Here is a 26252-nt window from a genome sequence, read left to right as displayed (position 1 = left end):
CAGGGTCTTGCCCTGGAAGGCCTGGTACTCACTATGCAGTCCAAAGCTGGTCTTGAACTCATGGCAGTCCTCCTGCCTCATCTACCAAGTGCCGTGATTGGCACTTTTCCTTAAGGAAATTCTGGCCTATACTCAGCTTGTTTATATTAGAATCTACAGCTGTTCCTTCCATAAGAATACTCATGCCACAGCATACCTTAATGTCTACTTACACAATAGGGAAAATGGGTCTAAGCCTATTCAGCTGTACTTACCGAGCATTTCTTCTAATTTGCTTGTGGCAGGCTCGTTCACACTAAACACATAGTTACTATCTCTAAAGAGAAGAAAAGCTGGGTTACTGTGTGAACTAGGACAGAGACATCTTTTCACTATAACTTCTTCCTAACTGTATATCCTATCACGGGACTGCCAAAGGTCTGTGTCATGAATCTTACTTTTTATTCCTTCAGGCCTTGGGACCAATTCCAGGTCCTCACACGTGGTAGGCAAGTGCTCTACCACAGCCCAGGTACAACAACAGCCCCAGTCTGAAGTAGCTGAAACAGGCTTCTTGCTCCTGTTCTGACCACACGAGATACACAATGACGAGAGTTTGGCTTCAAAATACTTGTTCACTGAGGAGACTCTATACCAGTAGTTCTCAACCTGTGGGTCCTGACCCCTGGAGGCAGGGTGGGAGGTGGTGTTGGAAGACTCTTTCACAGAGGTTGAATATCAGATATTTACATTATGACTCATAGCAGTAACAAAATTACAGTTATGAAGTAGCAATGAGATAATTTTATGGTTGGGGTCACAAGATGAACTGTATTAAAGGGTTGCAGCATTAAGAAGATTGAGAACCACTGCTCTAGACACACAGACACACACACACACACACAGACACACACACACACCTACCTTCTGACCACATAAGATACAATTAGGAGTTTGGCTTCAGCTTTATCACTGGGATACTCATTCAATAAGAAGCTCTGTCCCTCTCCATCCATATATGTGCATGTACACACTAAATTACCCTATGCTCTTTTCTGTAATTAATCAATCTAGGAAATGCAGTCTGAGGTCAAGCCAAACCTGGGCTAGAGTACGTTCTTAATTTTGTGACGTGTGGATTCCCCGGAAACTTGCACTGATCTTGAGGGCAAGAGGGAGGGACGCGTGGCACTGCACACTTCCTAAAGGACACATTCCTGTGTCGCTGGCTCTCCGGCTTCAGTGCCATTCCGCACCTTGACCCCATTAGCACCCGGTACTTACACCTTCTTCTTTTCTACCACCCCGAGTCTCACAAAAGCTGCTAAGGCATTTTTCTGCAGCTCGGAAGACAAGGCATCGTAACACTGAGAGGCACCTGCAAAGAGGGGAAGAGGGCCAGCAATCATTCCTATTCTCGGCTGAGAAGCCACCACCCACAGAGACGTGCCTGACCTCGATCCAGAAGCTGACTGATGAACTTCCTAGCTGCAACCAAGTACTGTCTCTCAGTGAAGCAGGCCTCTTCTTCATGCAAGAGGTATTTGGAAAGTATCTGATTTCAAGATGGAGAATGAAAGGAACAGAGAAAAGGAGATTGCCAAAAATAAGAACACATTGAACACACCACCCTCCTTAAGAACACCACCCTCCATGGTCTGCAACTTCTAACATAGATAGCTCTTTTGATTCCAGCAGCTCTTACAATTAGAAAGGGACAGTTTGAAATGACATTTGGTAAGAGTTTAATTTCTCATCTCAGCTGACTGCAAGACAATCACTTCCAGTTTGGGCTGCCTAGGGAGAGAGGACCTACTGTCTTTGACTCTGCCCTTCTTTCTGAGTGCACAGAGTGCAGGTCCTCAAGCACTGGCTGATTTCCAGTTTATCAAGTACTCATTCCATGCTAGACTGTGGGAGGATGTGGACACCTCTGGGATTACAGTTACTATGATCCACCACCATCACAGGTGCTCAGAGCCAGGGGATAAGCAAAGTGCTGAGAGACACAGATGCCTCTTTTCTGAAAGGCTGGCATACCCCACCATTTCAAATTCCCTCCCTCCCTGGAATCCTGCCACAGCATCCAAACCCAGTTCTGTGCCCTCTCCTGGTTTGTCGGAACAGGATCCTGCTCTTGTTCCCCCCAGAAGCAGAATGAGTGTTCAGTAACATTAAAGGAGAAGGCATTCAAGTCTTGTGCTCACTTAGCGACCACTATGTATCAACACGGAGCCATACAAAGAACACAGGAAGACACAGCATGACTGTAGTTCTGAGGCAATCATGGGCTCACAGGGGTGCTACCCTCAGCCTATGATAGGCCCAGCTCCTCCTGCTTGTCCCTAAGTAGACATGGAACTTAGCTCTCTAGGTCCACTATTCACCTGCACATGCTCACTCTTCACACCAGAAATAATTTCAGGAAGAAAGTCTTACAATACTGACATGGGGGTATGCAGGATTTGCAAACTTCACATACCTGGTATGATTCCACAAAAGGTTGAAAGAGTCCTACAAGAAATTCTAGCACAGCATTCCCTTTGTCTGTGATGATGATGTCCTTCCCAGTCACCTGTATAGCCTCAGTTTTACACAGCAAGTAACAGCCTTCCTCGAAGTCCTAGAAAGGGGAAGGGGAGGACACATGGACATGCTGGTCTGTGTACCCTCAGCATCTCTAGTCCTACAGCTCCCCAGAGCCGCCTGACTATTCACCGAAGCTGGGAGCATTTGGTCCAACATTCAAGAGCCAAAGCTCAAACATGTAAACATACAGTGTTTGTGAAACAGTGGCCCAGGACACACACACACACACACACACACACACACACACACACACACACACACCAGATGTTCTTCACTTGGCACTGCAACACTTCCTTAAATTTAATAGCAACTCCAGAAAATAGCCACAAGTGGACTTAGACTCAAACCCTGCCAGCCCTCACTTCTCCCACCCCAACTGCCAGAGCACAGGGAAAGCCTCTCCTTAGCATAGCACACAGAAACCTATAGCACCTTCTGTCTGCCTCTGCCCACACCAGCAAACCCACAGACCACACAGCTGTCCCACTGCCAGGCAGGCCACTCTCAGAGGAAATAGGCTGCTGTGCTGAAGCATGCTGGAGATCCTCATCTGTCACTTCTGGAACATGCATTGTGGCATGCCTGCTCTGAGCTGTCAGAACTTACCCTGAGTGTGTTTCCTGGAAGGAAGATGAACTCATCTGAAAACACGTTGCGTAGGAAGGAAAAGCAACTGAAGACATCCTCTGGAAAGAACCCATTTTACAACATTAAGACATTGCTTTTGACTCTGTAGCCCTTCAAATGTGTGTATGTGTGCAACAAGGAGATAACTGAGTCCTTAGAGGAAGTGAAGCCAACCCTAGTTTATCCCAAGGACAGACTACAGGCCAGCAGAGTTTAAAAGGGCTGAATATAAATTAAACAAGGCCTCAAAACCCTCAGTCTACAAATGGGCATGATGTCACCATCCTTAGACGTTCCTCAGAAGAGGGACTTCCTTCTGAGCAAAGAAGGAAGGGACCTGATTTCCCAGCTTCTCCCTTTTTTTTTTTTTTTTTTGGTCTTACAATAGGGTCAGAGCAGCTTTATTTATTAACCAATGGGAGCAACATATATTCACAGCATACAGAAAGACTATCCCACAGCACTTCCCCTTTTCTGTTACCATTTCTTCACTGTGACTTAGTGCTCTGTGTGAAAGCCTGGGTCAATCACCACACACACACACACACACACACACAGAGATGTACACAGACACACACAGACATACAGACAGACACACACAAACATACACACACACACTTAGCACTCTGTGTGAAAGCCTGAGTCAATCACCAGACACACATACACACAAAGACCACGGTGTGTCCCTGAGACCAACTGAAGAAGATTCTCTGGGGTGGGGCCCCATGATCCTCAGGCAGATCTGGGTAGACCCAGTCTGCATAACTCATTTCAACTCGCTGTGATCTGATACCGCTGTGCTGTACAGTGATGGTGGAGGTGTCCTATCTGCCTCTGCTAGGGTGTCACAGCAGAAACTGCATCAGACCAGCACCTGGACAATGGTGTTCCCAGTGCAGAGCCTCTCTAGGAATTACAGAACTCTCTGGACCTAATCGCCCTTATTTATAAAAGGCACAGCTGGTGTTAGTTTATTGTATGTTTAAGGACACATGCGTGCCACAAACACGCATATGGGAAATCAGAGGGCAAGTTTCAGGAGTTGGTTCTTGATCTCCACCTCACTGTGGGCAGAGCCTCTCGACTGCTGCTGAGCTGAACCCTCAAGTATAGCTGGTACACAAGCTTAGGGGCCGGTCTCCGCTCTCTGCCTCCCGCCTCCCTGTGGAATGCTGGGATTTCATATAGATGCTACCACCCCTAGCTTTTTCCATGAGTTCTAAGAATCTCAACTCAGCAAGCAAGCTTGCCTAGCAAACAGTTATCCACTAAGCCATCTTCCCAGCCCAAAAGTACAGTACTGATTAGGAAGTCATTAGGTCTTTCCAGTTCTGAAGTTTTATTTTTCTCTTAAGGATTTATTTTCATTTTATTCATATGTGTGCATGTGTGTATGCCCTATGTGTGCAGGGGCCCATGGAGAGCAGAAGAGGGTGTCAGGGCTCCTGGAGTATAGTTGTTGGCAGTTGTAATCTGTCTAACATTGGTGCTGGGAAACTAACTTGGCTCCTCTGACAGAACAGACACATTCTTAACCACTGAACTATCTCTTTTGGTTGTTTTGAAACTGTTTTGCTCCATAGTCCAGGCTGGCCCTAAACTCCTGGAAGCTCCTCCTGCCTCAACCTGAGTATTTGGGGCTAAGCCACTTGATGCGATCCTTTCCCACTCTGGACCCGTAAGCAGGCAGGGCAGCCTCCTTTATTATAGCGGGGGGGCTGCACTTAACAGGGCTTCAATGCTGCTCCCTTTCTGGAACTAGGGGGCCTGGCCTCTTTGGAAATTCAAGGCCATGCTCCAAGAAAATTACCTTTCCTGAGCCCAGGTGTCATGTGCAAGGCTACAGCTACTAAGGACGGACGGACAAAAATGTTGAGCAGCTGGTTCTTGTAGGCCGAGCACATGAGGAGGGTGGTGTGTTGGAACACAAGTCCATTGACCATTTCTGAGCTGCCAGAGTTCACTTTCAGAACCACCCGGTCTTTGACAAGGCTGGCCAGGTTGGAGTGCAGGAGGATGCTGGATTGGATCACTTCCTCAGGAAGCTGGTTATCTACAGAGAGCAGCAGAGTGAACTCAATGAGAAGGCAGCCTCCAATTCCACCATGCTTCCCAGAACCTACAGGCTCCAAGGCAGCAGACTCCTATGGTCAAACACCCCCCCCCCCCCCCCGCCCCTTCTGTTCGGAACTGAAAAGCCAGCTTTCTAACACGCCGCCGCACTATCGGAAGTCACACATCAGCTCCTGCCCCACCACTACTTCCTCATCCAGGAGCCAAGCTTCATCTGTCCTCAGCTTCTGAAGATCTCCTTTCCAAAGCCATAACTCCAAAATCCCCGAGGCCAAGTTCTTCCCAAGGATTCTCAGGCCCTGGGCTGTCCACAGCACTCAGGCTTATCCCACTGACCACAGCACTAGCTCACCATCACACAGTGCCCTATCCTACCAGAACCAGGAGAGACCCAGGTCAGCTTGTCCACTTCTGTGAACTGGGAGGTGCTTGGCTAAAAATCATGAGCTGGTCTTTCAGTGATTACACTCTAGCTGCAATGTCTGTGATTTTCAGTTTATACTAAGTACTGGGAAAGGCTCCCACCCCCAAGCCCCGAAATTCACAGCATAGTATCCATAACTCCAATGAGGGGTGCGTATGTGCACGCTCTTGACATGGTGTGTACACAGAGGTCAGGGGACAATTCTGGGACTCGGTTTTTGTCTTCCCACTCTGTTTTGAGGCAGGGTCTCTACACTTTCAGTATATGAGTATTTTGCCTGTATATAAGCATACCACATGGGTGCAGTACCTGATGAGGCTAGAAGAGAGGGTGTGATCCCTTGGAACTGGAGTTACAGATGGCTGAAAGCCACCACGTGGGTGCTGGGACCTGAACTGGATCCTCTGTGAGAGCATCAAGGGCTCCTCAGCACTGAGCACACTTCCAGCCCAGGTCTCTTTTCTACTCTTACTCTGCACTGTGTACTCCAAGTGCTCCCAAGTGCTGAGCATTCTTCCCGCTGCCTGGCCCGTGAGCAATTCTCCTGTCTCCTCCTCCTCCTCTCATCTGGATGGGAAGCATGCTGGGACTGCAGATGCACATGACCATGCCCAGTTGTTGACCTGGTTCTGGGAACTAAATCCAAGTTGTGCCAGGCTTGTGTGTGGCACACACCTTTAGTCACTGAACCTCCCTGGTTCTCCAGTGAAGTTTTTACTGATCTGTTCCTCTTCTTTTTTTTTTCTTTTTCTTTTTCTTCTTTCTTTCTTTTTGAGACAGGGTCTCTGTGTAGCACTGGCTATCCTGAAACTTGCAATGTGGACTAGGCTGGCTGGAACTCACAGAGATCTGCTTTTGCCCTTGTCTTCTGGAATGCTAGGATTAAAAGGTATGCACCACTACACCTAGCTTTTTCTTCTTTTTTTTTTTCTTTTGATTTTTCAAGACAGGGTTTCTCTGTGTAGCTTTGGTGCCTTTCCTGGAACTCACTCTGTAGCCTAGGCTGGCCTCGAACTCACAGAGATCCGCCTGCCTCTGCCTCCTGCGTGCTACGATTAAAGGCACCACCACCCGGCTTTATTTTATTTTATTTTATTTTATTTTATTTTATTTAAGACAGGGTTTCTCTGTGTAGCCCTAGCTGTTCTGGAACTTGCAGAGATCCACTTGCCTCTTTCTCCCAAGTGCTGGGGATTAAAGGTGTGCACCACCACTACCCAGCTCTTCTTCTTCTTCTTCTTTTTTTTTTTTTTTTTGTTAAATAAAGACGTGGTCTCATGTAGCCATGGCTGCCCTTGGACTCTTGATGTTCTGCTTCCACCTCCTGAGTGCTGAGGTGATGGGCATGCTTGCTCACTGAATTAGTATTAGAGAGCTAGGGAAAGCCCTTAGCTGCATACTAGAAAGCAGCCAGGCTACAAACCCAATGAGCTTTAAAGAGGACTGAGGCTGCAGCTCAGTGGACAGAACATACACAAAGCCTTAGGTTCAGTTTCCTGTACTGAAAACAACAAAACCAACCCTGGGGCTGGTGAAATGGATGGTTCAGTGGGTAACGGCTCTTGCCACACAAGCTCAGTAAACTTGAGCTCAGTCCCTGGAACATACATAAAGGTGATGGGAGAGAACTGACTCCACAAAGCTGTACTCTGACCTCAACACCTCCCATCTCCCAACAATAATTTTAAAAGCAACTAGATACATTGTAGCAAACAGTACACTTGCTGGGTATGTCTGTAATCCCGACACAGGAGAACTGCCCCAAGTCTGGGATGAGCCTGGGCTATAGAGTGAATTTTAGGCCAGGCTGGGCTGTACAGTGAGACCCTGCCTCTCAGTCAGTCAAGTAGAACCTGCATTTGATTCCTAGAATCCACATAAAAGTCTGAGGAAGTAAAACACACCTGTAATCCCAGCTGAAGCTACAGGGGAGGCAAGGATAAGAAAATCTTCAGGGCTTGCTGGCTAGCCAGCCTGGCCAAATTGGCCAGCTCCACATTCTGAAAGACCTTGGCTCCAAAACTGAAGCAAAAGTGAAAACACCTGTCATCAACCTCTGGCCTCCACAGGCTCATGCATACCATACATGGGTAAACACACACCAACCCCTCCAAACGTTAATTAAAAAGAAGTGGATGTGGCGGGGAAGGACTCACATCATTATTCTCTGTCTGGAGCTGTCAAGGAAATAGCCCTGCAGTCCTAGAGGGTTAGTCTCCAGAGTGAGTCAACACACGGGCAATCACTCTCGAGGAGATCCCTCACGGGGTCTCAGATTAGGAAAGGAAAGGCTAGTCTACGAACCACGTGCCTCCCATAGACATACCAGGCCAAAGCAGGAACCCTCCAAACACCTGGGTTATGCCCCTCAGCCACAGAGTCTTCTCCACCAGGGTGTCCAGGTCCATGGATAACTGGTTTTGAAGTAGAATGGCAACTACCAGAAGCCATGGGTTCAGAACCAGGTTTTCAATTTGCAGAAGCTGCATCCTGTAGGCGACTTCAGTGACAAAGGCATGTACATCCTCGGGCTGCTTCTGAGGGATGCATCTGAAAGGAGGGGCACAGAAGAGCGACAGCTCAGCTACCCACACGCCGGTGGCCAGGGCCCCACCAGAAGGCGTGCCATGCTTCTGCCAACCAAATTCTCTCAGACCACATACTAGCAGCATTCCCTAGCTTCACAGTGTGACCTGCCCATGTCTCCAAAGTATGCAGTTGAAATAAAAAAATTAAAAATATTTTTAAAAAATTAAAAAAAAAAAGCAAGCAAAGCCCCTCTTTTTTACTTTAAAAACAGAACCTATCATTGTCACAAGCACAGCTGCTTGGATCATGGGTCTGCACTCCAAGAGCCACGTGGGCAGCATCTCCGCTGCCCATTCTGGTAGCAGAAATGTGCAGGGGTTCCACAAAGCTATGGAAGAAGGTAGTTCAAGGGGAGGTGACAGCCAAGAGGCTGCCGTGCACTGGAGTAACTGGCCAGGGCTCTGTGACAGTGAATGACGAACATCTGCTTCTGGAGGAACAAGCGAGGCTGCTGGCCACGCACCTCACTGCCAGGGACCTGCGAGAGCTACAGTGCCACTTGAGGGGCTAACTGGGAATAGGGTATGTCTGCTTTACTTCCCCCGGGGACTCCCTGAAGTTAAGAAAACACAAATGCCTGGGCTGGTGAGATGGCTCAGTGGATAAAGAGGCTTGCTGCCAAGCCTGGCAACCTGCATGCACCCACAAACATACAAAATAAATCAATTAATCTAACTGAAAGAAAAATACAAACACAGATGCTTATCTGTGCCCTGAACGCTTAGAGAACCCAGTGTGTCTGAGAACAGGGGCACTGTCCTGCTCACTGCTGCAGACCCTGGACTTCTTCCTAGGGTCTAAAGCAGTGCTCTGGACACACTGGCCACCCTGTGGTCATGTCCACCATCCCTGTGTGTGAGCTTCTGAACAATGGTGCTATTTCTCCTCACTGTTAAGCTGGAGCCCGGGGGGATGACCAATCATCTGGCTACACACTGACACACACAGTGTATAGCTTATCTTTTTGTGTTTTATGGGTGAGCACTTTGGGGGAGGGGTGTAGCAAACAGTTCTCTATTTGTTTGCTATTTCAGACAGGGTCTCAAGTAAACCAGGCTGATCTCAAACTTGCTGTGTAGCTGAAGATAACCTTGGATTCCTGATCCTCCTGCCTCCACCTCCTGAGGGCTGGTATTACAGACATGCCCCACCATGCTGGCTTCAAGCATGAGGTTCTTTAATTGAAGCTTTCCAATGATGAACATGTAATTGCCAGGGCTTCCCTGGCAATTTGCTGGGAGAGCTCAGGCAAGCCAAAGTTTGGTCTCAGAGGCCGTCAACTCAAGTGTCCCGATTCACACTTGTGGGTTTTACTTCTCATTTCTGTGTCAGGTATTAAAAACACAGGCCTTGCACCTTGGCACCAAGTTATAGGGGTTCCGACTGAGCCGCCCTGCAGCTAGAGAGCGCAGTGACACAGGGTCTCCAAAGTACACATGGATGCTTCCAAAGTTCTCAGAGAGAATCCGTCTAGCTTTCAACAGCCCCTGGTGGCATCACAAGAGGGAGAAAGAAAACAGGAGTACATCTGCAAATTAGTGGATGTGTAAGCCAGGGTATTCTCTACACTCAAAGAAAATCAAGTTTGGCTATCTTCACTTACACTGGTGGATTCCTTTGGCTTAGGAATTCCTAGGAGCTCATAGGCATAAAGAGTTTCTTCCAATATTTTATCATAACTGATGCTAATTGGGACAAAGTAGGTATCAAAAACTTCTCTTTTAAAAAATGGTTCCATCACAATATTCAGGAGACCTGTAAGCACAGGGAGAAATATTTTACCATGTACACTGAAGAGCAGGGCACACAAGGACTCAAAAATAATATATCAATCTCCCTCCTTCCTTCTACACTGTACCTATAGCCTCCCACCTGTGGGATTTAGAAGGTGAATCCTAAATCTGTCTCCAACATCTCCCATTCTTGCTCAAGAATAAAATCTGTCATTGCCCAGCTGGTGGTCAGTCTTGTTACTGACCCCACAATGAAAGGAGAAATAACCCAGTCAGGAAGTCAAACCAGCATCATATACAGCCAGCCTTCCTTCCACACCATCTGAGCTATTGCCTCTCACGAACTCACCCAAAACTGACAGAAACTGGGCATAGCAGTTCACACTTATCATCTCAGCACTCAGGAAGTTTAGGCAGGAGGATGGCAGCAAGTCTGAGGCCAGCTGAAGCTACACAGTGAGTTCCAGGCCAGCATGGGCTACTGACTGAGAAACAAATCAAACCAAATATACATGAAGGTTACAACTGCAATCCATTTTCCAGGGGAGCCCCAAATTACCCTAATGATGACAGGCTGGGTCTGCTCTTGCTATCTGTGCCCAGTGCTCTGATTCTCTATGCTTCTGTCCAATCCCATTCCCAGGCAGGGGGAAAAAAAAAGATATCCAAAGTGTCCAAAACCAACTACACTGAAGGAAACAGTTCTATTTACAAAGAAAACAGTATCTTGTCAAAGAAGTATCAAGTTCTATTTGGCAGCCAGAGTGACACCACACCTGAGGTCTGGGGCTTTTTTATAGGCTTCTAATATACAAGGGACCTACCAAATTTAGGAGACAAGGTCTTGGCAGAGCGACTCCTTGTCCCTTCGAGGAAAAATTCAACAGGAGCATAACCATTCTTTAAAAGAGAACACAACAAATACACAAAACCCATTGTCTACTCTCAAAATAACACAGGCCTCTTTTGTGTCCTGCCCCCACCCCGTGTGTGTGTGTGTGTGTGTGTGTGTGTGTGTGTGTGTGTGTGTGTGTGTATGTGTACACTCTGGGACTGAATCCATGACCTCTCATTTCCTAGGCAAGCACTCTACCACTAAACCACATCCCCAGCCTAAGAAATGGCTTCTTCTGACTCCTTATCCCAAGTGCCCTCTGCCCTTTGAACAAACACCACTCACAGCAACATTTTAACAAGGACGCCTCTCAGATGAGGGACCACTGGGAGTTGGTATGCTCCTTGAGGGGAAAAGACAGCTAGGGGTCTATTCATAAGTGAAGAGCAAGATAGCTGCTCTGCAGCTCCAGGTCCCTGGAGCACCTGCATTTACCCGTAGCATGGTCTTCACATATTCAGAGAATACGGCCCAGTACAGTTTATTTCCGCCAAAGGTGCGCCGCATGAAGAAGGCTCCAGACATCCTGAGTAGCTCACCGACCAATTTCATTCCCAGGAAGTCTAAAACACAAGGTAGGGGCAATATGGGAACAAAGATCTAAATGTAAACACTCTTGAGAAGTTCATGAACAAGACATGTGCCTTGTGACGGCAATAGTTATACTTGTGAGATTAACTCCAGGAGAACAGCAGAACGGTGCTGGGGAGAGGGCTCAGTGTCAAGTGTCGGCCACGCAAGCATGAGGACCTGAACTCATTCCCAGCACCCACGTGGCAAGCAGAGCATGGCCGCGCACTCCTCCAGTGTACTCCAGAGCCGGAAGGGAACCAGTGACAAGATCTCTAGAGCTCACTGGCCAGTCAGTCTACCCGAATCAGTGAGCCTGTCCAGGTTCAGTGAGACCCTGTCTCTAGAGATAAGGTAACCAATAGAAGAAGACATTCAATGTCAACCTCTGCTCTACATCCCTCGCCCCATGCTCACACATATACACAAACATGCACTCACATGCATATATATATGTGTATCCTCACACATGTACACACAATCATACAACACATACACACAAAAATAAAAATGAAAACAAAGGCCATCTAGTAGGATTATGTAAGGGACTCTGAGCCAGATACCTGCTGGGAGGAGACCTTGTACCTCTCTTGTCACCATGGTATTTACAAGCCATCGGGGACACAATGGCAGACAACATGACAAGAACGTCAGAAGGCCAATCTCCTCAGCCACTCTCTGACATGATGTTGTTGAATGTGAATAAATATTCTGAATTTGAGTAATGACAAAAGAATAGCCTTTTTTAGGAATTAGCTTTATCTATTAATCTTGGATCAATAATTTGTTTTTGAGTGGCCAACTGCAATAAAATATTTTTAGATAAAAAGTTTACCTGAATTAGAGTTGTATATTTGGAACAAATACATATTAATGGGCAGAACATGGAGTTAAGGAAATTTAAAGAGGAAACTTTTTTCTTAGGTATACAATAAACAGTTGGTTTGCTAAGCCTTGAGTGATAAGGAGTACGTGTAGAAAGTCAATTACCACAGGGGGTTATGTCTACCAGAGTTGCTCCATGCCTGACACTTGGGAACTTGTCCTTATGTGTTTTATTTGCAGGGGTAGCTAGTCTGTTTTGAATTTGTTCTTAAGTCTAAAATTAGCTGTCTTTGTGACTGAGAATACTGTCACTTTCCTATGTTAGTTATGAAAAATATCCTAGTATTATTTCTATTAATAAAAATTATAAAGCTTAAGCAAAAGTCATCTTCCTGACCATCCACAGCTATAAATATGCCCAAAGATGAAATATTTTCATGAGATAAACACAAGCAATGGGAAAAATACCCATAGCAGTTTTTAGGGTAGAAATGTAATGGCACATGAGAGAAATTACAGACAGAAGAAACCAATTTTCAGTCTATGGTCCTGTAAGTCTTGCTGAGGAGATTCTTCCATCAGAGGGTTACTCTTCTGACGGGTTAACACCTGAACTATTAATTGCCATCTGTTGTATATTCCCACGGCCTCCAGCAGTTTATGATCACAGTGTTTATCACAGCTTACAAACCCTAACTAATGTATGTACTCCCATGTCCACAGCACTCGTGGAAACAGCATCCATAACAGAGGGGCTTGTCTAGCATGCCTGAGGCCTGGGGTTCTATTTCCAGCATCAAAATAAATAAGTAAATATTTTTAAATCTCACATTCATAACAATGTGTCCTAGCTGGTTTTGTGTCAACTTGACACAAGCTAGAGTCATTTGAAAGGAAGGAACCTCAATTGAGAAAATGCCTCCATAAGATCCAGCTTTAAGGTATTTTCTTAATTAGTTATTAATGTGGAAGGGTCCAGCCCATTGTGGATGGTGCCATCCCTGGGCTGGTTGTCCTGGATTCTATAAGAAAGCAGGCTGAGCAAAGCCAGGGAAGCAAGCTAGTAAGCAGCAGCCCTCCATGGCCTCTGCATCAGCTTCTGCCTCCAGATTCCTGCCCTGTTTGAGTTCCTTCCCTTACTGCTTTTGATAATGAACTGTTACATGGAACTGGGAACAAAATAAACCCTTTCCTCCCCAACTTTTTTTTTTTTTCATCATAGCAACAGTAACCCTAACTAAGACACAGTGAGGAAAGGCAGCACCAATTTACTTCAGAGAGGAGGGTGGGCATCAAAAGACACTCTATATGGAGTGTCTTCTTCTTGGCAAAAATAGCCATTTGGGCAAGAAACTGTTCCTGCCTGGACTGCTTGATCAACTGGACATGCAGAACCCATAGGAAGGTGACCACTGAACTTTGCTTGGCAAAATGGTCCTTCAGGTTCTTGCTTCGCAGAGGAAACTGCCAGACATTCTACAGGACACAGAGAAAAGTGACTGAGAGACTCTAGGCCTGTGGGCTAAAAACAGATGCCCCAACTTTATAGAGAAACTTTGGATGACTGTCCAGGCTACCAGCTGCCTCTGTCTACTCTCGCAAGACTCCCGAAAGTTGCTTGTGTCCTTCTCCCATTTCTCAGGTAATATTTTATTCTTCTGAGGTCTTTGACGTAGTTCACTAGATAGTTATAATTTCGAGTTATGATAAGAGATGTTAAATATAAAACCTTAGACTCACAAATATAAGATAGATAGGATATCTTCTTTAATTTTACCAAATACAAATAGACTAGATATTATAAATAGACTAAATATTGTTAACTCTAATTCTTGCTTGATAATTGTTTTGTTATATATAATTTTACTATGTTAAAGTTAAAACCTTCCTTTTTGAAAACAAAGAAAAAGGGGAAGATGCTGTGGATGATTGATTGATAAATAAAACGCTGATTGGCCAGTAGCCAGACAGGAAGTATAGGCAGGACAAAGAGAGAGGAGAGGTCTGGGAAGTGGAAGGCTGAGGCAGAGAGACGCTACCAACAGCCTCCATGAGAAGATGTTAAGATACCGGTAAGGCACGAGTCACATGGCAATTTATAGATTAATAGAAATGGGTTAATTTAAGATATAAGATCAGCTAGCTAGAAGCCTGAGCCATTAGGCCAAACAGTTTAAATAATATAAGTGTCTGTGTGTTTATTTTATACACGGGCTGCAGAACTGCGAGGGCTTGGCGGGACCTGGAGAGAAACTCTCCAGCTACAGTTACCTGAAATAACCAAATGACAGAAGCAAATAAAGTGTCCACAGATAGGTTAAAGGATAAAATTAATGTGGTACGTCCATACAGTGGACTATTACTCAGCCTTAAAAGGGAAGGGAATCCAGATACAAGCTATAACATTGAAGTCATTATGCTAAATGAAATCAGTCAGTCACAGAAGGGTGCATACTGGCAATTTCGAGTATATGAAGTATGTAGAGTGTGTGGCTGCAGAGGCAGGGAGTGGAACAGTGGCTGCCTCTGGTAGGAGAAAAGCAAAGCACAGTGTCTGGTTAGTAAGTGTCAGTTTTGCAAGACGCGAAGGGTTCTGGGGCAGACTGGAACAATGGAGGTGCAACAATAGGAATGCACCCAGTGCCTCTAAGATTGCACTTAAACAAGCCAAGACTTCACGTTACATGTATTTTACAAAAACTGAGCATTTTTTTTTTAAAGCCCATATCTATTTGTGATCTAGAATGATCACTTGGACTATATTATCAAACTTTTAAAAAGCAGGAAATATGACAAGGTGGGACAGCCTCTCTTTTCAAATCTAAACCAAAGAACCCATGTGTACAGAGGCCTCTCCATGTCTGCTCAGTCATGGGATTACAACACAGGGTCCAAATTAGGCCACCCCACCATGGGAGACAGGAGCCCAGGAAAGCTGGTACCCTTATCATCACCCTAGAATGCCAAGTCTGTATAGTTTAAAAACGTGGAGGAAGACTATGCACGCACCCATTCCTGCTGCAATAACTGGCACAGGTAGATCATAGTTGTACAGAACAAAAGACAGCATGAGGAAGTCAATGTAGCTCCGATGACTGGGCAGCAGGACTACAGGGTGCTCCTGGACAGCTCGTTGTAGCTTGAAAAAAAAAAAAGTCAGGTTTTCAAGAATTTTAGTTGTCATGTCACTAAAATCACAGCTTAAATCAGAAAACAGAAAGGTAAATCATGGCTGAGCACGGTGGCTCACACCTGCAATCCCAGAACCTGAGAGGCTGAGGTAGTGCAGGCCTGTTATCTCAGCATTTGGGACATTTGGGAAATGAAGGTGGAAAGGTCACAAACTCAAGGTCACCTTGGCTATATGAGGAGTTCAAGAGATCTAGTTCATACGAGCTAGAGATCCTGTCAATAAATAAGTTAAATAAAGACATCTAAGGAAGCAGGGAAGCAACACAGAGTAAAACCGGGGCAAGTGATGAGCTGGCAGTAAGGTCACATGTGTTATAACCAAGTTAATTGACCTTGACCACCATATCCTAAGAGAACATGTGTTTACAGGAAAATCACACCAGTATAGGAGACGGTAAAGGAAATGTTAGAGAAGAATCTCTATGAGTGCAGATTAAAAATTCCTTCTATTACTTTTGTAACCTGTGAACATGTGACACAAATGGTCTAGAAGTCTTACTCGACTAACTTGGAAGCCTGTAAGTCTGACATTAAGGAAGGACAAGCTGCTGACAGCATGCCCCCTGGGCCCACAGTGGATGCCTCATAACCGCCGCCCCCATCCCTCAGCATTCAGTCCAAGTGGGATGTCTCAGAATCAACTATACCAGAGGACAAGAATGTCTGTACCAGTGATCCTCACCTTTTGAATGCCTTCTTCATTCACACACACCTTTGAGAAAATCTGTTTAAAGATTTTGCTCAGGACAAAGGCAAAGAACCGGATGGCTCCCATACGAAGTTTGTGGCTCATTTCCTCCAAGATTGCAGTGGCCTCCTCTCGGAGGGTGTCGACAGATGTAAGGGACTCCCTGGAAAGCTGAAAGGAAGGCAGAGCAGGGATGAATTCTGAAAAACAGAAACCAGAGCTCCTTTCACTCAAACCAACGTGAATAATTCCAAACTGACCCTCTGCTGTAACTCTAAGACAGTGTGTGCTCTTCTTGACTAGACCTAACCCAACTCACTAACACAGTAAATGATGTTAAGTCATTCTCTTTCCTGCTTTAGGTGAAGTTTCTCTATGGAGCACAGGCTGGCCTTGAATTCACCATCCTCCTACTCCTCGACCCCCCCCCCCCACTGATTTCGAGGATTGCAGGGGTACACCAACATGTTCAGTGAAAAATGATTCAATTTAAGCAGGTTTAAAGGCTAGAAATTCAAAGAGAATCCACATGGCACCTGAGAAATGGCAACCAAGGTTGACCTTCTCTGGTCTGTGTACACGTACACACACACACACACACACACACACACACACACACACACACACACGAGTGCAGTATTGCCACATCCCTTATCTACTCCTTATCTGTCCTCAGTTGACAGCCCAGGAAGGAGGGGCTGGGTAACAATCACCTCTTACAGTGCCCCTTCCTTTTATTCAATAGATTATCTCAAACAGTGACTCGGCAAACAAAGAGTCTACATTACCAAGTCACCCAAGGACTAAACAGCAGGGGGCAGGGGAGAAAAGAAGAAGCCAGAGGAACTGGAAGGTGTGGATGAAAATAGAGAGATGAAAGTTCAAACAAGAAACCCGTACAAAATAAAGAAACACAAACAACAAAGCTTTCCTGGGCCAGGTGTGGTCCTTCAAGTCTGAAATCCCTACAGTTGGGAGCTAGAGGCAGAAGGACCCAGAGCTTGAGGCCAACCTGAGCTACAAAATGAGTTCTAGGCAAGTCTGAGAAACTGGCTCATAAACAAAACCAATCCATCAAGAAAAACAACAGAGAGTGGGGGATTTCTTCTGGAGTTTTAAACCAGGAAGGGAGGAAGATGGGGTCGAGAGAAGAGCAAGAGTTGAGAGTTGGGTCATGGCCCAGCCTTGCTGCATCCATCTCTGTAAAGGGGTCAAGGTATGCTGCTTCACTTATCAGTTCAAAGAGGTTTCCTGAATGTCCACCACACAAGAGGCACTGGAGAAGGTCACAGAGAGAAGGACAGAACCGCCAGCCTATAAAAGGAGAGCCCCAATAATTATGCCTAGCATGCAATGCTGCATAATGATAAACAAGCATGCTACTAGCATACGTACTTACTATATAGTACACTATTATTCACACACATACCTCCCAACATATGGAGGAAAAAGTCACTCTAAGTCAAGCTGGTGATGCGTCCCTGTGATCTCAGCACCGAGAAGGTAGGAACAAAAGGACTAAAGATCAATCTGAGCTACAGGAGACTCTGTCTCAAAGTCTCTTCCCATGCACATTGGAAAAAAAAAAACCATATGCATGGGGCTGGAGATGCAGCTCAGTTGTAGGGCATTTGCCTACCATGTAAAGAGCCCTGGACTCCATCCCTAGGGTGGCAAAGAAACCAAATCAAAACAAAACAAGCAGTATGCTGCTTCTCTAGGGACACCCTCAGGTATCAAATATTTAATCAGGACAGACAGAATCATTTTCTTTCTTGCTGATTTAATCTTATGTTTTGTTCAACTTGGATCAATAAGCAGTAAGCTCCACCATATACGCATACCACTTAGCCTAGGGATATGCGAACTGTGCTCCCTAGTTTCATGTAAGGATGCCATGGTGCTTCCACATAATGATGCATATCTGAGAACCCAGCCCATCTAACCCAGACATGCCTGACTGGAGTTAACTTACTGCAAAAATGCCTTGGGTACTCCAGAGTACTGTCCCTGAGTGTTAACTGGAGAGGAAACTTGTCTTCTGTCATGAAACAGGCCTAACCACAGAGAACTGATAACATCTCCATGATGTGAGAGGCCACGCAAAGGAAGCGATTAAGGGCATGGGTCAAAGTCGGTATCTACGGTAAAACCAGAACAGTGCTCCTGCATCCATCTGGATGGCACACTCCATCTGAGCATCTGAGGGCATGGCACTGTGTAAACAAAACCCAGTCCTTCCACGGGGCTTCCAAGCCCCTGCTAAGCCTCCCTTACCACTGGAGTCTGCTGCATTTCACCACTGTCTCTCTCCTCCGCTGCTCAGACTGAACCACTTCCAACATTTTACGTAAACCTTCTCTTCGACCTCCTGTTCTGAAAACAAACTGTGGCTCCCAAAGTGTGGGCTTCTTGAAAAGCTACAGATACAGGAGTGAGACCAGACACAGGATTCCTCAGAGCTTCTCTTGACGTTTTAATGTGGAGGTCTGATGTGATCTGTTCAGCTAAGAACTCTCTTCACCCCCTTCACTAGGAAGACTTGGAGCTCCTGTCAACAACAAAACCTTCCCTACTCTCTACACCAAATTAGCTTTGCTCATAACTACTTAGCACATTCAGACTGTGGGCTCTTCCACTAGCAAGCTGTGTCTCATAGTTTACTATGCCACTGGCACCATACTACTTCTTGGACTAGCCTTCCAGTCTTAACAAAATGACAGCACACATTGGAGTGTCATGTAGCTAAACCTAAAAGTATATTTGAGATGATAAAATAAATTCAGATAACCAAGAGAAGGTCCCTCTTACAGTGGAGGAGGCTGGCTGTGCCTGAAGAACGATGTTCTTACCTGCTTAATGACATAGTGAATCTCTTCAGAATTGAGAACAATGGACTTGATGTCACTTGGCTTGCAGGGAGTGACTCCCCTATACAAGGTGGGTGTGTAGCACTTCATGGCAAATTTCAAGTCACTGACATGCCTCCTCTCTTCTAAGATGTCTTCAAACTCATCCCACTTTTTGAGCTCTTTCTGTGAAGGAAAAGAAAGACAGTGAGGAGCCCCTATTGGGAAAGGATGGATTACTAAAGTTTCCCTCCGCCCAAATGTTTACTTCACAGCACTCGAGCAAGAGTATTCTAATATTAGATTCCTAGACAGAGAAAAAAAATGTCAACACCATGATCAATAAGTTGATACTGAACTATTATCATTAGATAGTTTTATGTGGTCCCAAATTATTAATATTATACAGGGCTTTATGTAGCCCCAACTGGCCTCAAACTCTCTATATAGCCAAAAACAACCTTGAACTCCTAATCTTCATCTCCACTGCCCACCTCCCAAGTGCTGGGATTATAGGCTAATCCACCAGGAATGGGAACCTGTGGTTTGGTTTGATTTGGTTGGACCAGGGACTGAACTAAGGCCTGTTACATGCTTTACAAGCCCTCCAACACTGAGCAGAGGCCCCGGCCTATTGACCAGCCTATTTCTGATGGCTATCTTTGTAAACTCAGTACTATACTGACAAACTTGTTTCGTCTGCCTCTATTTAGCTTTAAAAAAATAAATCATGTATCCGAAGCCTCAAACTTGGGTGTGGTGGTGCAAGCCTATATAGTCCTTGCCTTTCAGAGGTAGGGGAAAACCATCAAGGTTCAAAACCAGCCTAGTCTACCATGAGACTGTCTCAAAACAAAACTATGTCAATAAAATAAGCAATCTGCTCTACCTCACCACTTGTGCTCAGCTCTTGTGGGTCCAGCTTGTTTCCATCCACCAAGCCCTTGCACTGGCTTCAGAGTACAGGAGTGCTCTTAGAACAGTGCTTTCCTGACCAAGTAATGAGGAGTGATAATGATAATGATCACAGTGACCGCTGCCAGCTGCTAAGTGCCAGGTCTATTCTGAGAGCTTGACATGGATAAGAACAATCTCCATTACAACCTCTGAGCAGCTGTCTTCACCAGTCCACAGGAAACCCAAGGTTCAGGGTCACCTGCCTCCTAGGAGCAGCACAGACACAGCTTGGTAGCATCTGTGGCTCCTTACACTGATTGCCACACTTGTTTATGGCAACATTAGGCAATCAGCACTGTAGCCCAGAAGTAGCTTCCATATTTTTTTTATTTACACCTACAGAAATATGAGTATATCTTATTCAAAACAGGGGCCATGCCAAATACAATTTACCTTATAGTAAATACTGTTTAAAAACATCTTAATTGCTACATAATTACCATATTTCACAACATCTTTTTTTAACCACGTTTCATCTTTTTTTTTTTTTTTTGAATTACCAAAGTGACTTGTGCTCACTTAAAAATTCAGAAAATGCAGGGAAAGCACAAACAAAAAACCTCTAACTTTATGTGTAATCCCCTAATGTAGAGATTACTCTAAGGAATGCTTGTTCCTAAGCACAGGGACATGTCTCTCCCAACAGACACACACTGAGACTGCCAACTTTTTTTTCACATGTCATAAACGTCTTTCCTTGTCATTTAAATTTCTTCCATTATTTTTGTCTTCCTCTATTTTAATGTAATTAACCTTAATGTGGCACACTCAGGTTGCATTTCACTTCTTGGAATTACATGAAAAGGCACAACTGTCCTTAAACACAACCCCACAGCGTTTTCTGTGTGAGCCTTTGCTTTGGCTGGGCCAGCCTCGCCTGCTCTTCTTTCCCTACCTCCAGTGAAATTCCCCACTTTGGTATTTAATTCAGTGCTCTCTCTGGAGAAAAACCTACCTCCTTCCTCCAGTTCAATGACTTAAGCTGGGGGAGTTCTCCCCTCACCTCCTCCAGCCCTTGTCCCTCGCCTTCCACACCTGCTGGGTACTCACCTGTTCCCTGGATTGGCTGCTTTGTTTCCTCTCCTTTCATCTTATTTGTGTGTGTGTGGGGGGGGGGGGTTACAGATGAAATCCAGGGGTTTTAGCAAGCATACTAGGCAAGTGCTCTCCTACTGAGTCACTTCCATGGCCCCACAGCAAGCTTAAAACACTAATTACACGTGCTTCCGAATCTTGCACCTGATTCTCTTCTCCCATCATAAGTTCTGAATTTCCAACACTTCTCCAAAACCTACCCACTTTTGGTGTGGTTCTACAACATGATTATTTTCCTGAAATCTTAACTATTAACCACTACCTGAGCTACACCTTTGGGCATCATTCCACCCAATTCTGTTATTGTGGCCTTTGAGAATGTATAACATCTACTCAGCATCCACAGACCTACCCTCAGCTAGGCTACCCGGCAGCCTGCACTCATAATCTCAATAGCCTCCTTGCCTAAATGTACCGAGTCCATCCTTCTGCCAGCAAATTGTATGCTTTTCAAAACACAGGCTATCCCTCACTCTTAAAAATACTTAAATGAGTTCCAACTGCTCAGAATAAGGCCTGTCACTTTCAGAGTCAGGTAAGATCTGTTAAATCTGACCTGTCCGCTGAGACACAGTTAACTCACTGTTTACTCCCTGATTAGTGTGCTGTTCTGCCACAAGAGGACTTGCTGGCATCCTTCTGGACATGTGGGCATCTGTCTGGATGGTCCTGCTGCTCTGCTGTACCTGCTGCAGCATCATTCCACTGAGAAGGCTCTCAGGAACTCTCCATAGAATCACTCACACCTTGCTCAGGACCTCTCTGCCTGCTAGTCACATCTAATACATATGTGCTCACACTGTACCTGCATACCTATGCATGCTAAAAATGATCCCAAAGGCAGGACCTGTCATTTGTCCTTGCTAATTGCAGCTCGTAAGACTGGAAAGCCTTCTTGAACTTTACAGTTCTCAATAAAGTAACAGCTCAAACCTGGACTCAACAAACTACTATTATATAATGTAAGGGCAAGTGGGAACTTAGAAGCTTCCCATTAGTGGTCTCAGGAGTGGAAAGAGGACAGTGTCATTATCAGCAGGGAATGCATTGAGTCCAGGACTAAGAGGGCAAGAGGACCGGGCATATATATTTTGAAAAAGCTTGACAATGAGGTTTGGCAACCCTCCCAACCCTCTACCCCCATCACCTTGGTTCTCTAGTTCCGGTAAAGCTAAGCCCACACCTTTTTATGAACCCAGATCAGCATGGTCCCCACCACCTGCTCCTCCTGTGCAAAGGACAGCAGCATGCAGAAGCATTACTTTCTGCCAGCAAGTAAACACATTCGAATGGCTACTTACCCAAGAACACAGTCCAGTAGGAAGGTCGGGATGAAGTACGTCCCCCACCTTGGGTTGTACCTTGGGCCCTCCCACAGCCTCCCTCTCCACTGCTTTCCTTCAGCAAGTGATCCCTCAGAGCTCTCTGTGCACCAGGCTCCTTGCTACAGGCTGGGAATACAGCACTAAGAGGGCAAGCAGACACTATCCAGACAGGAAAATGCCCTTCAGCACACACAGACAAGATCAGGTCACTGAGTGATTCACTGGCAGGCAGTATGCAGTGGAGCCCAGGCTTCGGCACTCTGTGGCACATGTACTGCCACCAAGGCCAGCTCACACCAGAATGACCTCCAGATGTGCAGCAGCAGATGATACAGGAGTGTGTGCTACCTTCCCCTAAGAGGACAACTTTCAAACAGAGAAAACAGTAATGTTCAGTAAATAACTGGGAAATGCTATTCAGTAATACTTATCTTTATTTTGTATAAAATATATTTAAGTATAAATTTATGTGACTTAACCTTTGGTTTTCATTAATGGCTATGTTTTACCAATGGGCTTACCAATACCATGAATATTTAACAATTAGCTCTGGCCAGCCAGTACAAAGACCACTGTGACCCACCACTGAACGAGCTCAAGAAGATAAAACTTTATACTGAGTGGTTCACGAAATGTTTGAGGTGGGTCCTTGATATTAAAAAGAGTCAGCAAGATAAAGTTCTGCCACACAGAAGGGACCATGAACACTTCCTTCCTGAGAAATACAAAGCCAGGGTGGTGAAGTCCAGTGAGCAGGACTAGACTGATAAAATCAGAGCAGGAGCAATGGCAGGTCTGAGGTGGGATATCCTAAGGATCTGGACCCTTCACTGGAACTTTAACAAGCAACCAGGGATCTGGATTGTGCACTTGGGACACACTGACACACACACACACACACACACACACACACACACACACACACACACACACTCTCTCAGGGCAAGAGTGCACTTCTAGCTTCAAAAACATTCTACCTATCACTGACTTGCCAAATCCATGCCCTCCTCTTTTGCTTGGGTACCACATTCCTAACTCTACTCAGATGCCTCCCAAACATTTAGGATGTATCTGGTCCAGATCTTGATAATCCACAGCTGACAATCTTACATCCCAGATCGAAACTGCTCTGTTACCTGACTAAACCTGCTCCTCCCCTGTACTTCCTATCTTTGAGAGATCATCATCTGCCCAGTTGCCAAACCACAGGAACCCAACAGCCTACTTCAGACTGCCCCCACTTTCTTTGCGTCCCAGATACAACTGGTTCCCAAGGCCAAGGATCTCCTGCCCTAAGTATCACACATAAAACCATCATGCTTTGTGCTTCCCAGCCTCACTGGGCTTCACCCCCTGCCTGCCTTAGTCATTTGTCCTAACTGATCTCCATGCTTACGAGTCACACATCTTCCCCACCCTGAGTTTCTTCCTACCTACAGTCTTCAGAATGAAAGACATTACTAATGCAGATAATCATGCCAGAAGCCTAATGGTTTTCTTAGGCTTTCTAGAGCATAAACACACTGAGAAGATTTAATCCTTGATAAAAAGGCACAAATACCCAGAATACCCATGATATGTGAAATTCTTTTAGGAAACATCTTTAGCTTATGTTCTTAATTTTGTCTTCTGTTTTCTTTATCATTCTCTAATCAGTTTCCCCACACATGCAAGGCAGTGATTTTCTTACCTAATTACTTCAGCAGTCCCCACCTCCCAGCATTCACACTACAGCAACACAGTCTTGGTGTCATTTCTTAGAATCCTTCTAAAATCCCCAAATGAACCAGATGTCCCTTCCCTTGACTCCAACAACATTCAATGCATGCTTTAGTCACTGCCCTTATTTATCCCACTTAATTGTACTGTTTACATTCACCACTTCCTGTGTCCTTAGAGGCAAGGCAGTCTTTGGCACTGAAAATAAAAACTGGAAGACTGCAGGCACTCCTAATGTTTGCCATCATTAGCAATATCTTAATATCACTAAAGAACTACAGATTAGACAGAAAGTATTGCACAATTAAAAGTGTAGTGGAAGAAGTTAGGCAGTCTGCAGTAGGCTATCATGGTCATCAGCTGTGCAGTCACAGAGATTAGCCAGAATCTGTTAAAGGTGACTGAGTCAGGCCGTGGTGGCACAGAGGCAGGTGGAACTCACACAGGTGGAAGGCAGAGGCAGAAGGCAGAGGCAGGTGGAACTCACACAGGTGGAAGGCAGAGGCAGGTGGAACTCACACAGGTGGAAGGCAGAGGCAGAAGGCAGAGGCAGGTGGAACTCACACAGGTGGAAGGCAGAGGCAGGTGGAACTCACACAGGTGGAAGGCAGAGGCAGGTGGAACTCACACAGAGTAAACCCTGTCTCAAAACACCAAAGGTGGAAAAGGGAGGAGGCTACTGTCCAGCTTCAAAAGTGGAAATGCTCATGGCCAGTTGACTTAGTTATTCACACAGAAAGTTGACAAATGTCTTATGATTAAGAAAACATAGATGAAGTAAAAACCAACTCCTTTTTATTAACATATGCAAGGAAAATTCCAATCCCCACACAAACCCATTTAAAGGCCAAGAAGTTTCTTGAGTTGGATCTATACAATAATCTCCTTTCCCAACACAACTGCGTTAGAAGAACAAACTGTAAAACAATGAAGTATTTCCAACAAACTGTGTGGTGAGGTCAATGAGAGAGGCTCCAGCCATGAGCTTCAAAGCAGCAGTTCACAGAAATCATAAATGTAAACTTCTTAAGAGACAGTGAAGGAAGTTTGCCCACATTCCAAAAGATATTGTCCTAGTCTCAAGGTAGCAATATTTTCTTAGAAACCAGGAAGTTTGTTTGCTTTGCTCTTTCGTGGGTTTTTTTTTTTCTTCTCTTTTGATATTTCTACACAAGCTAACACTACACTGGACTTAAGGCAGAAACTGGTGTTAATTGCCAAGCCATGGAAATATCCTTTTAAAGGCATTATTTGTCAAGAGTGGTGGTGTAGACTTGTAGTGCTAGCTCTCTGGAGGTTAGGACATGAGGACTGCAAGGTCCAGGACAGCCTGGGGTTTCATAGCTAATGTCAAAGCAGAGTACAAACCACGAAGATTGTTTCAAAAATGAGCTATTAAAAATAAATTCCTCGGGGCTGGAGAGATAGCTCCAAGGGTTAAGAGCAATTCCTTTCCCAGCACCCACATGGCAGGTCACAATTTTAACTCAATTTCCAGACCACATAGCGCACATACATACATGCAAGTAAACACTCATACACACAACATAATAAACTGTCCCCCAGGATTGTACAATCTCACGGGGTGAAGGGGTACAAAGCTTCCACCTTGATAATGAATACTGTAAGCTCATGAATATTGTAAGCGACCAACATTCTGTTGGAAACTAAACCAGGCAAACCACCAGTTAAAACCAGAAGAGGAAGTAATTCTGGAGGGGGGGGGGTGTAGAGGCAAGTTGTAGTGAAGGCAGAGGTAATGGGAGTCCTATCCAACAACTTGCGGAAAAATAACGAATAAAAGACAGTAATTTCCAGAAGTTCCAAGTCTTCCTAAATTAGAGTGTTAAAAAACTCTACTCGCATATTCTTGTCGAATATTTTTCTCCCAGGAATACTTCAAAGAAGAAAAAAAAAAAAAGGCAGGAGGTGGAGAGCCAAGTCTTCTCGGGCTAGGTCAGCCTGCAGGTTTCTCAACCGGCAGAACTCTGCCGACACGCCCTCGGTGGACAGGGGAGCCTCCAATTCCCCCTTAGTGCTGGTGTGCGGGGCTCCAGGCCTGACAGGGCAAAGGGACAGGGGAGCCACCATCGACAGAAACTTGTAGAAGCAGACACGTTTAC

At 45.4% G+C, this 26252-nt stretch overlaps 1 protein-coding gene across 3 annotated transcripts in view; it reads right to left on the bottom strand.

Annotated features, from left to right (window-relative positions):
- Window positions 1-26252, bottom strand: part of Gnpat (glyceronephosphate O-acyltransferase) — a 28760-nt gene that overhangs the window by 2227 nt on the left and 281 nt on the right. Inside the window, exons 1-15 of one of the 3 annotated variants that reach the window (XM_028889780.2) lie at window positions 22387-22479; window positions 19037-19219; window positions 16179-16355; window positions 15314-15443; window positions 11345-11472; window positions 10839-10914; window positions 9885-10036; window positions 9638-9768; window positions 8019-8242; window positions 5006-5248; window positions 3175-3254; window positions 2462-2602; window positions 1435-1534; window positions 1264-1357; window positions 255-316 (exon numbers count right to left, since the gene is read on the bottom strand). In XM_028889780.2, coding sequence (XP_028745613.1) covers window positions 255-316; window positions 1264-1357; window positions 1435-1534; window positions 2462-2602; window positions 3175-3254; window positions 5006-5248; window positions 8019-8242; window positions 9638-9768; window positions 9885-10036; window positions 10839-10914; window positions 11345-11472; window positions 15314-15443; window positions 16179-16355; window positions 19037-19144 — 1846 coding nt within the window. In that variant the 5' untranslated portion in view covers window positions 19145-19219; window positions 22387-22479. Of the gene's footprint in view, window positions 1-254; window positions 317-1263; window positions 1358-1434; window positions 1535-2461; window positions 2603-3174; window positions 3255-5005; window positions 5249-8018; window positions 8243-9637; window positions 9769-9884; window positions 10037-10838; window positions 10915-11344; window positions 11473-15313; window positions 15444-16178; window positions 16385-19036; window positions 19220-22386; window positions 22480-26252 lie in introns of those variants that run through there. The other 2 variants (XM_028889778.2, XM_028889781.2) reach the window with 2 other exon arrangements.

The sequence above is a fragment of the Peromyscus leucopus genome, chromosome 5 (genome assembly GCF_004664715.2).
Source record: "Peromyscus leucopus breed LL Stock chromosome 5, UCI_PerLeu_2.1, whole genome shotgun sequence".
In the NCBI taxonomy this organism is placed as follows: Eukaryota; Metazoa; Chordata; class Mammalia; order Rodentia; family Cricetidae; genus Peromyscus; species Peromyscus leucopus.
This window is presented reverse-complemented; position numbering and strand designations above follow the sequence as displayed.